The following is a 17,424-nucleotide window of genomic DNA, read 5'->3' on the forward strand; positions in this document are numbered from 1 at the left end:
GCTTAAAGAACTTCCACCCGGCGTTGACCTTCCAGGCGACGGTGATACACCACCCGGTAGCGGGCTTCTGCCGCCATAAGGGTACAAACTCAGCCACCGCGTGAGCTGGCGTGTTCTTCGCCGACTATATGTGAACGGTGTCGTTGTGTTTGGTGCCCCTCTACCCGGTGCCGGAGCATTTGCCTCGCCTCCGGCGCCTTTCCTGCAACGGATCCCATGGCTGAGAGTTGTTTTTAAATTGGCCGTGTTTTTTTTTTCTTTTTGACCGGGGTGTGTTTTGTTTGATAGGGATATTTTTGGAAGGAGGGGGAACAAAGTCCTGGCGCCGGGTTGGAAATTATTGATGTCCTTATTGCATTATAAGTCCCTATACTATGGACTCCTCGCTGAAGCTCTCAAAAGACAAACGATAATTGTGACCACAGCTGATACCACATGGTGGGTCATTTTGTCACCAGAAAGTCTACACACATACAATCCGTGCACAGATTATGCACAGATTTTGTTGTGGAGCCCACCACGGGTTCCACACAAATCATCCGAGTCATTCATTAAATGTAAAATATTTTTTCAAGGGTCCTCATAAAAAATAATCTCAATCCGATACCTATAGGTGCTCGATCCAATCATATAAATTTTCATTATCCGGAAATCTAAATGAAAAGTTAGATGGTTGGATGAAGCACCTATAGGTATTGGATCGAGCTTATTTTTTACGGGGATCTTTGAAAAAATGTTTTACATTTAATGAACGGATCAGATGATTTGTGTGAGACCCGTGGTGGGCCCCACAATAAAATCTGTACACAATTTGTGCACAGATTGCTGTGTGTGTAACACAGTTATTTTCTCACAATTCTATAATTATCGATAAGTTTGTCGCGTGTGCTAAAAATATCGTAAATTTATAATTAACGATAACCCATCGTGTGTGCTAAAAATCTCATATAAAATTTATCGGGTGTGCAAAAAATCACACAAATTGGACATTGGTAATGGCAATGTGCCCGTAATGATTTAGGAACATCTACTGCCATGTAGATAGTCAATCGCATATGTCGTTCTTGTGTATGCTTTAGTTGTCCTTCCGGAATCGCTTATGGAGTTTTCAATTTATTTCGGGTGCATGTCCCTTTGTTTTTCAGTGTATTATAGCTCTATAATTCATCCTCGAATCTTCTTTTAACAACAATGACAACGGTCTTCTTCTTAAAAAAAAGAAGAAAAACTAACTCACTGAGTTAAAAGAAAAAGAAATTATTTGAACCTTTTTTTGAATCCAAGATGAGAGATCCAGATCCTCTATGGGAATTCTTCCACGTGAGGATCGTATGAGAGTTTACATAAGATTCGAACCGTCTATCTCGACAATCAATAATCTGGTTATGATTATTTTTGACCGTTCATCTCGACATTCAATAATCCAAATATGATTGTTATCGTTGATCGGTAATGAGGGATCTGGATCCCAAGACGAGACCCATGTATTGGCCACAATATAAAAGATAAGATTAGGCTAAAGACGTTGCAATGCCTGTGTGTTACTGCATTATTTGAACATCCTTTTCATTTCAACATTCCTCCGAGTGCTTGTACCTCTCTCACATTTCCATCCTTCGTAGCAGTACATAGCAACCAGAACCAAAAACCACCGCCACCAAACTACCACCACCACCACCGGCGGTGGCAGCGGCAGTTATGTCACTTCCAGACCCAGTAGTAATCATAATCGGAGCTGGAACTTCCGGCCTCGCCACTGCCGCATCCCTAACCCGCCTATCCATCCCATACATAATTCTAGAGCGAGAAGACTGCTCTGCCTCCCTATGGAAGAAAAAATCTTACGATCGACTCCACCTTCACCTAGCAAAACAATACTGCCAGCTCCCCCACATCCCTTTCCCCACAAACTTCCCCAAATACGTACCCAAAAGCCAATTCCTACAGTACATTGACTCCTACGCCACCCACTTCCACATCACCCCTAAGTTCAATCGACTCGTTGAGTCAGCGAGATTCGACGAGTCGATTGAAAAGTGGAGGGTGGTCGCGAGGAATGTGGGGTCTGGCGAGGTGGAGGAGTATTCGGGGAGATTCTTGGTGGTGGCGACTGGAGCGAGCGAGGGATTTGTGCCGGTGGTGGAAGGGTTGGGGGGGTTTACAGGGGAGGTTCTACACTCGACTGGGTATCAATCAGGAGAGAAGTATAGAGAGAGAAGGGTTTTGGTTGTTGGGTGTGGGAATTCTGGTATGGAAATTGCTTTTGATTTGGCTGTCCATGGTGCCAAGACCTCCATTGTTGTCCGAAGCCCGGTAAGCTGAAGTAATCATATTTTTTATGTTTCTAATTCTGTTTTCCAAGAATCAAAAGAATGTACTTTAGATATAGAAAGTGTTGAAAGTCGTGAAATATGGACCGGAAGTAGGGTTGTAAACGAACCAAGCGGCTCACGAGCTTGGCTCGTTAAGGCTCGGCTCGTTCAGTAAACGAGCCGAACTCGAGCTTGAGTTTTTGGCTCGTTTACTAAATGAGCCGAGTAGAGCTCGGCTAGTTCGACAAAAGCTCAGCTCGTTAAGGGATGCTCGACTCGATTAAAGAGACTCGTTTAGTAAATGACTAAACTCAGCTTGTTAAGGCTCGAACTCGAGTTTTTGGCTCGTTTAGTAAACGAGCTAAGCTTGATCTCGCCGAAGCTCGGTGAAGCTTGGCTCATTTACACCCCTAAGGTCCGGAAGGCCTCATTTGATTCCGGGATTCGGCAACTAGGATTGGACTAAGTCCGTCTAATCCCGCCTTTTCCCGAGTTTGCTTAGCTACGTACACTTATAATCAATAAAAAAATTGGTCTTAGATCCATTATGTGAATTTGCCCACAAGTCCACCTATTAGTTTTATAAAGTGTCAAGTTCAATTTAAAAAAGTTCATAGTAGGCCGGGTACCCTAGGGTTTAGCCACTTTCATAGGGTTTTAGGGTGCACTTTCTATTATAGGGTAGGGTAAGGTACCCTAGGGTTTAGGTATTTTCATATGATTTTAGGGTGTACTTTCATGTTATATGGTTTTAGTGGTTTAGACACTTTTATAGGGTTTAGGGTTTTAGGCACTTTCATAGTGTGGGGCCTGAGATCACGGTTTCGGGCTCCTCTTTGTGGCTCTTGTGAGTGAGGGAATGGATCCTAGCTTCCTTGCCCTATATATCCTACACAGAGAACACACGACTAAGACCTGACCGGAGGAGCTCCGGTTAGGTCCTCCGGCGAGAGAATCAGTACAGACAAAGAGAGCAAAGCAAAGCACTAGGGTTTCGTGTGTGGGAGAAGGTGTACCTGTTTAGGGTTGCTTTGCCTCATTTATATAGGTCAGCCTGACTTGCTTTCCAAGTTCTGACATGTGCGTGGCACGCTTCGGACGACATCACCCTGACGTCACAGATAGGAATGGACAACCGCCCTAGGGTGTGAGATGGCACCTCCATGTGCGCCAATGATCATCTGATAGCGAGAGGGCTCGGGTGACATCACTGTTGTTGTTTAGGATAAGGCGGTTGCTCCCATGTGGATGAGTTGTGAGCATGGCCGCCGCCAGTCTCTATTGCCAGACACGGACACACGATCTCTGTTTGTGATCTTGGCTTCCTCCATGAGCCAGCCGATCATTGCTCGGTTCCGATCCTAGAGGTATCGGGCGTGACCGATCGGCAGATGGACACTCGGAGTCATTCCACGAATGTCCGACCCTATTTGTGCCGGTCACCTGTGTTCGGCAGTTGACCTCTCTAGGATTAGCCCAATGTGTGATTGTCCCTTGAGGGCTTGGTGATACCAAAGGCACATATTCCGGCCTACTACACATAAGGTACCCTAGGGTTTAGGTACTTTCTTATGGTACCCTAGCGTGTGGACTTATGAGCTTACAAAACTAATAGGTAGACTTATGGGCTTATGAAATCTCTACAATAAACCTATCACCAAATCTCTATAATCAACACATACATGCTTGATTGATGGGGTGTTTGTTGGTTATGTAGATTCATATTCTGTCGAAGGAAATGATGTATTGGGGGGTAGAGCTGGCGAAATATCTTCCCTTCTCTACTGTGGAATCCCTAGTTGTTCTGCTTAGCAAGCTATGGTATGGAGGCCTTGAAAAGTACGGGATTCAAAGGCCTAATGAGGGCCCTTTTACATTGAAAAAAAAATATGGAAAGTTCCCGCTTGTTGACTCTGCAGGAACTTACAACAAGATCAAGTCCGGCGAAATCCAGGTACGCTCAAGGCTTCGAATTGCAACCGTTACATATTGTTTTGGGTGCTACGTATCTAATGCTTTGTCCTCCAACATTCGAATGTTTTTGTACGATTTTTGTCGGTTTCATGTCTTGTATAGTTTATTGTACAATTCACTTTCTGTTCAAGGCCACAACTAAATTTGATGCCATGAAAGTTTTTTCGAAAAAAAATAACTCACGAGCTCAACATTGTTCTTGCCACTTGTCGTCTTGCACTCTCGATTTATTACCAGACATGACCAAATAGTACGAATTGGACATACGAGCATACTGCTTGAGGTATGAGTTATTCCTTCCTCTACTTCTCAAAACGCGTTTTTTCATCATCGTGATGTAAAGTTACAAAATTAACCCTTTATCATTCAACCGTTTTATGCAGTGTTTTCACAACATTCAAGGGCAATTCGTCAATTTACATATATAAAGCTGGAAAATAGAGTCCCCTGTTACTAATTGTAATACATGTGTGGATAAATACACACATATTTGGCGCCGCCTGCTTCCATCGATTAATTAATTCTTCGTGTATTCAAACATGTACTCAAATTACATTTTGTATAACTCATGTGTTCATATACACAGGTCTTGCCAGGAATAGCTAGGATACATGGGGATGAAGTTGAATTTGAGAATGGCAACTCACATCAATTTGACACCATCGTCTTCGCGACAGGGTTCAAGAGATCAACACATAAGTGGCTTAAGGTGAAGTAACCAAACTACACTTAACATTTTTTTGAAAATGAGACCCTGTAATATAAGGGTGCACTACAAGAGTGTGTTTTTAATGGTTTAAAAGTGTTTGTAGGGATATACGGATCAGATCGCGCACTACATGTCTCCTGGTCCTAAATTTTCTGCCCATTTGTTTGAATGGATATAAAAAGGAGGATTTAGAGGGGTATGGAGGATATTTAAAATTACGTGATATAGGATGAGTTGAGACCTAATATGTTTATTGGATTAGACTATGTATCTTAAGTACTCCTTGTGTCCTATAATATTTGTCCAGTCCGCAAAACGAGAACGTAAAAATAATATAATTTTTGCAAGAAAATTTAAATTTTTTTTCAACAATTCACTAGATATTGATGAGTTCTTTTAATTTATAAAAAAAATTTGAATTTTTTCTTGAAAGAAATGCATTATTTTTTAGTCTTCGTTTTGCAAACCGGACAAATATTTTGATACGGAGGTAGTAGTATCTAATATTCTAATATATGGTGTTGAGCAAAACTATTTACAATCCGGTAGAATTTATTGTATATCTGCTGAGATTATACACTACTAGTGTTGTCAAACAAATGTGTCCTATTTTTATTAAGGGCACGTAGGATAGGCTCTACATATACGCAAAATGCTAGGAGATTTAATCATGACTATTTGATGAAGATGTGTAAATATCTAGTGGCACTGCCACGGACAGAGGCGAGATTTTTTTCTTTTTTTGAGAGCGGAATGACATTTCTGCCCTTAGATTGTTCTTGTGACCTTTTTTTCCGTTTGAAAAGTTAACGGAAGGTAGCATGGGGACTTAATAGGTTGCAATGCAAAAGTTGGAGGACGAAGTAAACGATTTTGATAGTTTGAGGATGAAGTAGAGAAACGGTGTTATCGTTCGAGGGATATAAACAAAAAAAGCTCTTTAGAAAGTGCTTGTAAACGTCTGAACTAAACATCGGAGAATTCAGGAGACAAGGACCTTGACCCTGCTAGTCATTAACCCTGTTCGACCTGCTATTCCTTTGCCTTCGATGATGGGGAGTATGTATTTTCATGGGAAAAATATAAAACTTTTCTCATTAATTGAAATAACTTATTGATATCTAGTAAATTATTGAAATTTTTTTTTTGAATTTTGCTTGATAAATTTGTGGTATTATTTTTTCAAGTTTTCGTTTTGCAAACCGGACAAACATTTTGGGATGGAGGGAATATGCATGATATATGAGACTCTTGTAAATTTTTTTTTTTCTTTCTGTTTTTGTTACTTATATTTGTTTTATTTGCAGGGAGACGATTACCTGTTGGACGAAGATGGTAATCCAAAGCCTAGTTTTCCCAACCACTGGAAGGGCCAAAATGGATTATACTGTGCTGGATTAGCCTGGAGAGGACTATATGGAGCTGGAATGGATGCCCAAAACATAGCCAATGATATCAAGTCGTCTCTTTGATTGAACTCGGGAGTATAGTGCGCAACTCGAACTGCGCGTCGAAAAGTGTATTTTTCTTAATGGTTCAAATTTGTTAAAATTACTTTGCTAAAATCAGGACGATCGATTACATGCAGAGATAAATGGCAGATGTAGTGCACCCTACTAGAAATACTTAGTGACAGTTACAAAAGCAAGTTTAAACTTTAAACAGGCTGTGCACATTCAGACGTAATTAATTTTTCTCTTTTGTTGTTGTTCTCCTTTGGCTGGAACTTTTGCCCGTTCGTTAATATACAAGGTGATCGATCTCCAACGTGCTACGCGCAAAAAACATGCTCGTTGTTATAGCAAGTTCATCTTTTCGATCGTTGTACATACGTTATGCAAAGAATAGTCAACCCATCTGTTGAGGAGGTACAAACACTGAGTTAGTTCGCCAAGGCATTCATCGGCGGTGTTCCTATGTTCGGGGTCCGAGCTGGATCAATCCTGGGAGACAGACACCGATAAATCTCAACACCCTCCGATAGGCGGTTGAATATGTTTTAAGGACACCGTGTGATACACGGGTTTCGGTTCACAACATTATTTTGTATTCGATTTGCTATTCAGATTCTGTAACTTCAATTCGTTGTGAATTCAGTTTATGTATATATGTTAGAATTCGTGTTCGGGATACCCGATTGTAAACATTTTGGACAACATGTGATTGGTTAATTTTTCAATAACAATGACCTCCCCAATAAAAATTAACCAAGTACCAATTACTAGGAGCTAGAAAACACAATACAAGGAACGTTCCAGCCAATCAATAATAATAGCCCCCAATGGCTGAGCCTGTCTTTGGTTGATAAGCGACCAAGGATGGCAAAGCCAATCAGTAATATTTAATAGCCCATGGGCCACATTGTGGCCAAACCAAACATACTTGATCCAGGGAGCAAGTGGAGCAATTATCTCTAATGGTGGCTTGACAGTAAAATTTAAGTGTCATCCTTTAGCCCGAAGGCCCGCGATCTACTTGAAGTCCGGTCAGTCCGGCCCAAGCCTGTCCAACGGGCGGGCTAGTCCAACCCGAAGTTTCTAGGGCAGGACTTGGGCCTAAGAATTTTTATTCAGCCCGCTCGTCGGCCCCACCTGTGAGCCGGCCGTTGCAAGCCCGAAAATTTCCCCTTTTTTTGGAAAAAATAATTTATCTATCCATTTGGAGACCAAGAAACCAACTTCGGGGAGTTTTAAAAACTGTCCATACACAAACAAGTGTGTGCATGTAAATAAAACCCCACTTTTGAGGCAATTTTTGAATTCAACCACTAGTAAAATGTTACATAAAACTACTACCCGATCATGACCCTTACTAAAATGTTACATAAAACTACTGTTTGGTAAATGTAAAAGTGCTGAAAAAAGAAAGAAATAAGAGCATCTCTTTCAGAACATAGAGAGCTAAACAAAGAGAGCTATTAAAGAGATCATGAGTACCAATTTTTGCTATTAGACTTGAAGTTCTTGATGATATTGTTACCTGTAAAAATCAGTCAACTCAGTTACATCTATGATATGGGAACCATTATTTGAAGGTCTTCGCTTTTGTTACTATCTGTGACGATGGTCAATGTTAAAAAAGAATCATAATAATTTTTTGCGATACACAACGGTTTGTCACTATTTGCATACACCTTTAACTCAGTTACATCATTGATACAGAATGGTTAGTCACTATTTGTGATGATGGTCAATGCTAAAAAAGTATCATCTTTGTTAATATTCTTTTGAATCCTTTCTATTGCGTCGAACCTGAGTTATGTGAAGTTGGATTTCGACCTTCTAAACAAGTAGCGAAGGAAACTTATACACAGTATTAAAAAAATTTGCCGTTCAAAAAAAAATACTTTTTGTGTAAGCAAAAAAAAAAAAAAAAAAAAACGGCTTCTCACTTTTTTTTGTCATCTCTTTATAAGTATATATATTGTGTCAAACATGTGTTCCATAAAATGGGATTTTAACCATTAAAGTTATATACAATACTTTTGCATACGAAGAAGTTGTATAATCTAAGTTAGGGGTGCACACTGTCCGAATTGGTTCGGTTCTTTAGAAAATTAATAACCAGATCATTTCAAACGGTTCTAGAAAATTGAGAATCAAAACCTAACCAATATATGCGTGGATCATAATCAGAACCAAACTGCAAGACCGGTCCGATTTTGGTTCAGTTCCGGTTCTATCCAATTAGCATCCAAACACTTATTCATATTGTACGTTAGATTTCTTGGAAGGTTCCAATCTAAAATCAATTGGCAATAGGGGGATTAGCCTCTAGAATATATTAACCAACATTGGGTGGCTTAAATGAGCGATGTGAGATGAGTCTAACACTCCCTTTCACGTGCAGCCCGGATGCATGTGGAGGTGAAGACCAGGAGCTGAGCGATTGACTTGGGCAACAGAGATGACAGAAACTTTTCCATAAGAGGTGAGGCCACCCAAGACCTGGCTCTGATACCATGTTAGATTTCTTAGAGAGTTCCAACCTAAAACCAATTTGATAGAGACTCATAAAATTAAATTTTAAAACACCAAATAACTCATAAGTAAAATAAAATTAAAATTTTTATTAAGAACTTTCCTGACAAATAAGATTGCATCTTTAAATACATTAATTTAGCAAGGAAAAGATTAACCTACCAGATCCAAATACATATTTAACTACAAATATATGTATTTATATATATATATAGTTCTAAACGGTCCGATTCGGTTCTAACCACGAATTTTTAATTGAGAACCAGTAATGGAACCAAAATTAACGGTTGCTATTTTTTTTGAATCATAACCCGACCAATTAATTACAGAACTGGACCAAATAGCATGGTTCGGTGCGGATCAGATCGGTTTTGCAGTTTGGGCGGGTGTTTTTTCTTTTTTTTTAGCGGCAAAATATTTATTAGGGGTACTTGTCAAAGGTTAGAACAAGTAAGAGGGAAGGGAAGGGGAATCCAACCAGGTTGGACAAACACCTAGCGAGCCAAGCCCAAAACACCTAAGGGCCATAAAAATGCCCAAATAAAATAGTAAATGAAGCACAAATCACCCTAAATGCTTAAAAAGCCCAAATAATACAAATACAACTCAAGCAAAAAGGCCTAACTGTCGAAATCTGATAATTAGGATCACAGCCCAAGAGGGCCCAAAACCTAACCCTACTCTTCAACACAACTTCAATCAAAGTCTCCAGCCACCACCGACCACCAAATCCAGCTAGCCACCACAACAAGCCACCGTATAGCCACTACCTAAACACCATCAGGCCTTTTCCAACCAACACTAAGGAGAGACGAAATGGCAACTACCAACCCCAATCTGAGCACCCTTAATCTGAGTTTTTTAAACTCATAGGGTGTTGGGCTTTGGCCTTTTAGGTGAGTTTCATCCCAAAAGGTGTCCTTGATTGATTTCTTGCCAATCTTAGATTTGGGTCTCGGATTGGACAAAAGATTGCTCTTTGAGCATGATGCTATTTCCTTGTTCTTATTAGTCTTGTGACAATTTCAAAATTAATAAAAAAAAATTGCCATTCAAAAAAAGAAAAACAATCTCTCAATGTTTACCTGATTATGGTCAATGCTAACACAATATACTCCTATTACAATTTTTTTTTTTAAATTTTACGTATCCTAATTACAGTCTTGACCTATCTTTTCAGATTTCTCATATCATTTTTGCTATATCATGATATCATATCAAATTCCACTCGTGTGTCCATACCTCATCGTGTTAGTATTGGATACGAAATCCATTCTATACTTGCAAATATGCGTCTTTCGAAAGTATCCACAGTGTAAAGATTAGTTTTTAATATTTTGAAATATCATACAACCTCGGCTCAACCAAAAAAATTTGCACTCAACCCTATCTCTCGATCTCTTCTTCTCTCAACCCTAGCCACCACATCTTCTCGATCTTCTCCCTTTCCCTCCCCCCCCGTGGGTTCTATATCCGTGTGGGCAGCGGGAGGGGGAGGCCATGGTACTACCGACTCAATTTATTTGTTTTTGTTTTTTTTATTTTTTATTCTGTCTCTCCAGATCTACGACTTGTCGTCTGATCTATGAGAGTTTTGTCTCTTGTTCTATGAGAGTTATTAGTTTCGTCTTCGGACGAATTTTGTCTACAGATCACGTTCTCTCAATCGAGGTTGTTTCACAATGATATCTATATTTCAGCGTTCTATCCCTACATGATGTCTTTGGCGAGGCAACCCGTGGCGGTTTAGTAGATTTGTAGTTCTTGAGAGTTCATTGGTGCGTTCATACTTGACTGGAGTGCATTTGATCGTCTGGGTATTTGGTGTCTTTTGTCCTTAACTTTGCACTTTTTTTCGTTTGAGACTCCTAATTAGTTGTTAGGCAGTTTAAAAGTGTCGCTATTGCGTCAGGCCATGTTTGGATTAGGATGAAAAGATATCGATTGCCTTGTGATTTATTTGTTTTCTATTTGGTAGACGATTAGTTTGACTTTGTCCAAGTTCTTTGTAATGATCTCCGTTTTGTAAGTGCCACTGGGCGTTTAGCAATACAATCTTCTCACTTTTGTCAAAAAAAATATATATATATCATACACTTTTCGAAGATTCTTAAGTCACGTATCTGAATTTATATAAAATTATATATCAGGTTGTGGCACTTCAAGGACAGTATTACAGTAACATTTTTTTGCAATCACTATAAGTACGGATTCGCAATATTTGACTTAATTCTTATAAAATTACTAGTACTAATCCGTGCCAACGGCACTACGCATCTCGGTTGGAAGGGAATGACAGTTGTGTGATTTAGGAGAAAATCATGGGCACTTAACCGGGAAGTGAAAGGATGAACTACAACCTTTGGATTAAATGAATCTCAACCGTTCCAACAACTTATCCCAACACCCTTTTGTTTTATAATAGAGATATATAAGATTGTGGCTATATGTCATCCCTTTCCACCGTTTTTGGGATTTGGTACGTGATACCAAATCCTACTCGTGTGTCCATACCTCATCGTATTAGCATCGGATACGAAATCCATTTTATACTTGCAAGTTGTCATCACACGAGAATGGCTATGTATCATCCTCTAGACAAACTAGTACGCAGTATTTTAACATCCTTTTCATTTTAACATGAATTTAGCTTGTCCAAGTGATTGCAACTTTCAGATGGTATTTTTAATGGTTCAGATTTGTTTTCATATTCGTAATGAAAAGAGTATACTTTTATCGATAAAAGTTTCAGCAAATCTGAACCATTAACTATCAAGATGAACAGTTCAGATTAAATTACACACGCTTCTCTGTAGTTCAGATCCTTATAACATCATCCGAGTGCTTATTCGTCTCTCACATTTCCATCCTTCATAGTAAGACGTAGCAACTAGAACCAAAAACCACCGCAACCAAACCACCACCACCACCGGCGGCAGTACTTATGTCACTTCCAGACCCAGTAGTAATCATAATCGGAGCCGGAGCCTCCGGCCTCGCCATCGCGGCATGCCTAACCCGCTTATCCATCCCATACATAATTCTAGAGCGAGAAGACTGCTCTGCTTCACTATGGAAGAAAAAATCCTACGATCGACTCCACCTTCACCTAGCAAAACAATACTGCCAGCTCCCACACTTTCCATTCCCCACAAACTTCCCCAAATACGTACCCAAAAGCCAATTCATACAGTACCTTGACTCCTACGCCACCCACTTCGACATCACCCCTCAGTTCAATCGACTCGTCGAGTCAGCCAGATTCGACGAGTCGATTGAAAAGTGGAGGGTGGTCGTGAGGAATATTGTGGGGTCTGGCGAGGCGGAGGAGTATTCGGGGAGGTTTTTGGTGGTGGCGACCGGCCGAGAGAGCGAGGAGTTTGTGCCGGTGGTGGAAGGGTTGGGGGGGTTTACAGGGGAGGTTATGCACTCGACTGGGTATAAATCAGGAGAGAAGTATAGAGAGAGAAGGGTTTTGGTTGTTGGGTGTGGGAATTCTGGTATGGAAATTGCTTTTGATTTGGCTGTCCATGGTGCCAAGACCTCCATTGTTGTCCGAAGCCCGGTAAGAGCCTGCTTCTCTATTAAATTTACAGCGCGTTTAATGGGGTGAAATCGGTACGGTTCGGTCTAGTTTTTTTACTAGTTTTATAAGCAAATTGGTTCATGCGGTTTCACAATTTCATGAACTTCTTTTTGCCGATAAATAAAATAAAATTCTGAAATCAGACCAAACAACTTCCATTTTAATGTTGAATCGAAACTGCTAAAAAACTCAACCAACCCGTTGACTTCGAAGATTGACGAGTTGGCGCTAAAAAACTGCTAACCAACTGCCAAGGACGGGTTGGTTGAAAAATTGCATCTTTAACCCGCCCAACTCGACCGTTGCACATCCCTAGTAGCTAATAATACCAAAGGACCTTTAAAAAAAAAAAGGCCGGATAAAATTAAAGAATATGAAATGGCATGACAAAACTCTAAACTAATGTCTAGAAACAATTTCCATATATCCTAATTCTATCGAACTTAATTTAAACAGACAGAACCAGGTCATGGAAGATGGGTTGGGTCATTGCTGGGATTATGGGGTTATCGTTATATAGTGAGCCGAATATTCTGGTTCGGTCAGACTCAATACGCTTGGCAGAAGGCCGGACGTAGTCCTTCAATTCTGTCTGATCAGATCAAAATGAGCATCTGACTTTTAGGTTTGGATGTCGGGTTCGGGGGTGGTAACGTTCGGATATGAAGGATCCAATTGCCAAGCTGTACTAAAAGACAAGACTCGACCCTCAAGGGTTTAGACTTTTAGGTTCAGCAAAACCCAAGCAGGCCGGCCAGGTCATCTGCGTGTGATCCTAACCACCTGGCTTCAATCATCAGTTTTGACGTCAGGGGCGGTTAGGGCGTGTGTAAGGCACGTGCACACATTGGATTCATACACGATAACGGTCTTATCCGGGACGTTAGGTGTGTTGTCAGTCGAAGCGGTTACTGAGTGTGCGAGGCACACTCATGCACTTGGCGAGCAAGTAACCGCCCTCTATATAAAGGCAATGATGGAACCCTAATGACCAAAATCTGATCGTGTCGTTTCTTAATAAAAAATAATTAATAAAACGAAATAGTACTATCAAAAGAATAGCAGTAAATACTTTGAGTATTGTCCTCAGGGATTACAAAGACTAAGTTGCAGCTATTTCAATTGATTTCTAAATTAATTCGGAAAGAGATTTGATTATTGGATTTTAAAAATATTAAAAAGTAGGAGTAAATTAAATTAAAGCAATTAAGAAGTAGAGAGAGTTTATGATCAGAGAAGAAATCTAGGGTTAACAGTTTCTATGGGATGATAAAGATTAATTATTCGAATCAATCCGGATATCGTTAGGGTTTGCAAGCCCTCATGTTATCGCCAAATGATTTTTGTGAATCACCAAATAGCATGGAGTGTTGCCGCCTAGTACGAACTGTCTTACTAGTACAATCCGTCTCTATGGCACGGATCGTCTAATAACATGGCGCGTCTTACAGAACATAACCCATCTTACTCAGTTATCACAAAACAATTAAGAACCGTTGTGTGAACGTGCATAAAAAGTTACAAACCTAGGAAATCATACACAATAATTTTTTTTTTTGATAATCAAAATCGCTCAAAACAGGCTACAAAGCAAGAGAAATATCTCTAGATAAAACAACAAAGATACTAGGGGAAGGGGAGGACACCCAATTAACAGGCAAAGTATCCTTCAAATAAATTAATATCACAAATAAATCCTTATGTCATACAACCACGATTCGAATAAGAAAACACTAAATCAAAACATTAGCATTGTTGTTAGGAGTTCAAGCTTTATCTACGTCCTAAAAATGGATTCAGCCGGCCATCGGAGTTGGACCCATTGAATTGAAGTTCTGTTCCTTAGCCGCTGCCGTGTGGCCTCGTTCTTTTTTTCGTCCAAAACCCTTGCCTAGCTCACGTTCAAAATTCATCTAGTCCAGCGTTTTCCCGGGTTTGCTTAGCTACCCTTATAATTACATGACTGATGTGGTGTTTGTTGGTTAATATGTGCAGATTCATATTCTGTCAAAGGGATTGATGAATTGGGCGATAGAGCTGTTGAAGTATCTTCCCTTCTCTACTGTGGAATCCCTAGTTCTTCTGCTCAGCAAGCTACGGTATGGAGGCCTTGCAAAGTATGGGATTCAAAGGCCTAAAGAGGGCCCTTTGACAATGAAAAAAAAGTATGGAAAGTCCCCGGTCGTTGACATCGGAACTTACAACAAGATCAAGTCCGGCGAAATCCAGGTACGCTCAAGGCTTCAAATTGCAGCCGTTACATATTGTTTTGGGTGCTAGGTATCGAATGTTGGAGGGTGTTTTGTCTTCCAACATTCGCATGTTTATGCACGATTTTTGTCGGTTTCATGTTTTATATAGTTTATTGTACGATTCATCTTTTCTGTTCAAGGCTACGGCTAATTTTGATGCTATGAAAGGCTTTTTGAACAAATAATAATTCACGACTATTATATATGTGCCTCAATATTGTTCTTGCCACTTATCGCCTTGCACGCTCAATTTATTACCAGACATGACCAAATAACATGAACAGGACATGCATATGTACTGCTTGAGTTGTGAGTTATAACACGACTTTTCGTCATCGTGATGTAAAATTACAAAATTACCCCTTTATCAATTAACCTTTTTAGGCAATTTTTTTTTTTTTTTGCAACATTAAAGGGCAATTTGTCAATTTACAAATATAAAGCTGGAAAACAGAGTCCCCGTTACTAATTGTAATATGTGTGTGGATATATACACAAATGTTTGGCGCCGCTAGCCTCCATGGCTTAAATAAGTAGTTGAATTTATGTAGTCCATTGATTAATTCTTCATTTACTTATAAATGTACTGAAATTACATTTCGTATTATTCGTATCTTTCTGTCTTTATTTTATTTGTTTATATTATAATAATAATACACAGGTCTTGCCAGCAATAGCTAGGATAAAGGGGGATGAAGTTGAATTTGAGAATGGCAACTCACATCAATTTGACACCATCGTCTTCGCTACTGGATTCAAGAGATCAATACATAAGTGGCTTACGGTGAAGTAACCAAACTACACTTACATTTTTCAGAACTTGGGACCTTGTAATGTAGTGGTGGTAGCACGCAATCCGAGCAGTACTACAGGTCCTTGTTCCTAAATTTTCCGGCCATTTGTTTGAATGGATATAAAAATAGGAGGGTTTAGAGCGGCGAGGGAGAATTTTGGAGACAAGTACCTTGGCCCTGCTAGTCATTAACCCTGCTTGACCCACTGTTCCTTTTGCCTTCGATGATGGGGAGCATGTATTTTTCATGGGAAAAATATCATATACCCTACCCTTGATATGCCCTTATATTCATAAAACAAAGAGAACCTGTGTAAAATACTACTATCGCCGTTAAGTTTTTCATAATGTTCGTTCAATCCGTAAAACGGCAACTTTGAAATAATACATTTTTTTCAAGAAAAATTCAAAGTTTTCTCATGATCAACTAAAAGATCTCATTGATACTCAATAAATTGTTGTTTTTTTTGAGTTTCTTCTGATAAATTTGTATTATTTTTTAAGTTATTGTTTTGCGAATTGAACAAACATTTTGAGATGAAGGAAATATGCATGATACGCGAGACTCTTCTCTTATTACTTATATTTGTTTTATTGATTTTGGGGACTGTAGGGAGACAATTGCCTGTTGGACGAAGATGGTAATCCAAAGCCTAGTTTTCCCAACCACTGGAAGGGCCAAAATGGATTATACTGTGCTGGATTAGACGGGAGAGCACTACATGGAGCTGGATTGGATGCCCAAGACATAGCCAATGATATCAAGTCATCTCTTTGATTGAACTCAGGAGCATAGAGCGTAACTTAAACCGCGTGTCGAAAAGTGTATTTTTCTTAATGGTTCAGATTTGTCAAAGTACTTTTCTAAATGATTATAGAGAGATGAATGACTCGAACCATGCTATATATCCGTGTAGTGCACCCTACTAAAAATACTTAGCAACAGTTACAAAAGCAAGTTTAAATAACTATGCACGTATAGAATGTAATCATACTTGGTGAAACTTAGAAATTTGTTCCCTCCTAAGATATGAGAATTGAAACCCTCTTAGGTGATATCAATATCTTCCGGGCTAGTGGACAGTACATTAAAGTCTCTCAGAATTAGTCAATATACGCGCATATAAGTTGATCCGAATACCATGTTATAAGAAAATAGAGTGTGGACAGATCCATGAACAATTGGGTGATGGGATCGATCTGGAAAGGTATTAGCCCTCCAAAGGTGGAAATTTTTTCGTGGATGGCTCTCCAAGACAGAGTGGCGTCGAGAACGGTATTGCTCCATAGAAACTTGATCTCCAAGGGCCAATCGGTGCTGTGTCCTCGTTGTTCATTGCACAAAGAATCGCCTGAGCATATTTTCTTACTTTGCCAATTTTCTTGGGAAGTCTGGTCCCTAATTTTGGACTGGTGGCATATCTCTTGGGTGTGCCCTGCCTCCCTTTTGGATCTGTTCAACTGGTGGCTTGGTATGAGTTTCAAAAATTTGGAGAATTATCTATGGGAAACAACCTTCCATGTCACTGTTTGGTCTTTATGGTTGGTAAGGAACGATCTTGTTTTCAACAATGTTTCAGGGCGTGTGGAGAATCTTGGAGAGTTAATTAAAACCAGAGTAGCAATGTGGATTAAAGTGAAGTTCGATATGAAAGTATACTCGGTCGAGGATTTTAAGGGCTATCTTGATGGTGTGAGAAAGGTAACAGTGTAAAAGTGTAATGTTTTGTTTAGGTGTCGTGCAGTCCAATTTTCTGTTGGACGCTGTTTTTTTCATGTCTCCTGTGCTCGTTAGCATCTGTGCTTAACGAGTTTACC

At 39.7% G+C, this 17,424-nt stretch overlaps 2 protein-coding genes across 2 annotated transcripts; both read left to right on the forward strand.

Moving 5' to 3' along the window:
- Positions 1-1,532: 1,532 nt before the first annotated feature.
- On the forward strand, positions 1,533-6,709 carry LOC131300564 (probable indole-3-pyruvate monooxygenase YUCCA10). Its single transcript, XM_058326469.1, has 4 exons — positions 1,533-2,313; positions 4,030-4,266; positions 4,873-4,995; positions 6,303-6,709. Exons 1-4 carry the CDS (start codon positions 1,699-1,701, stop codon positions 6,465-6,467), a joined length of 1,140 nt encoding a protein of 379 aa, XP_058182452.1. The 5' UTR covers positions 1,533-1,698; the 3' UTR covers positions 6,468-6,709.
- Positions 6,710-11,872: 5,163 nt separating this feature from the next.
- On the forward strand, positions 11,873-16,509 carry LOC131300558 (probable indole-3-pyruvate monooxygenase YUCCA10). Its single transcript, XM_058326460.1, has 4 exons — positions 11,873-12,540; positions 14,557-14,790; positions 15,475-15,597; positions 16,220-16,509. The coding sequence occupies exons 1-4, from the start codon at positions 11,920-11,922 to the stop codon at positions 16,382-16,384; spliced, it is 1,143 nt and encodes a 380-aa protein (XP_058182443.1). The 5' UTR covers positions 11,873-11,919; the 3' UTR covers positions 16,385-16,509.
- The last annotated feature ends 915 nt before the right edge of the window (positions 16,510-17,424 follow it).

The sequence above is a fragment of the Rhododendron vialii genome, chromosome 1a, assembly GCF_030253575.1.
Source record: "Rhododendron vialii isolate Sample 1 chromosome 1a, ASM3025357v1".
Lineage (NCBI taxonomy): Eukaryota > Viridiplantae > Streptophyta > Magnoliopsida > Ericales > Ericaceae > Rhododendron > Rhododendron vialii.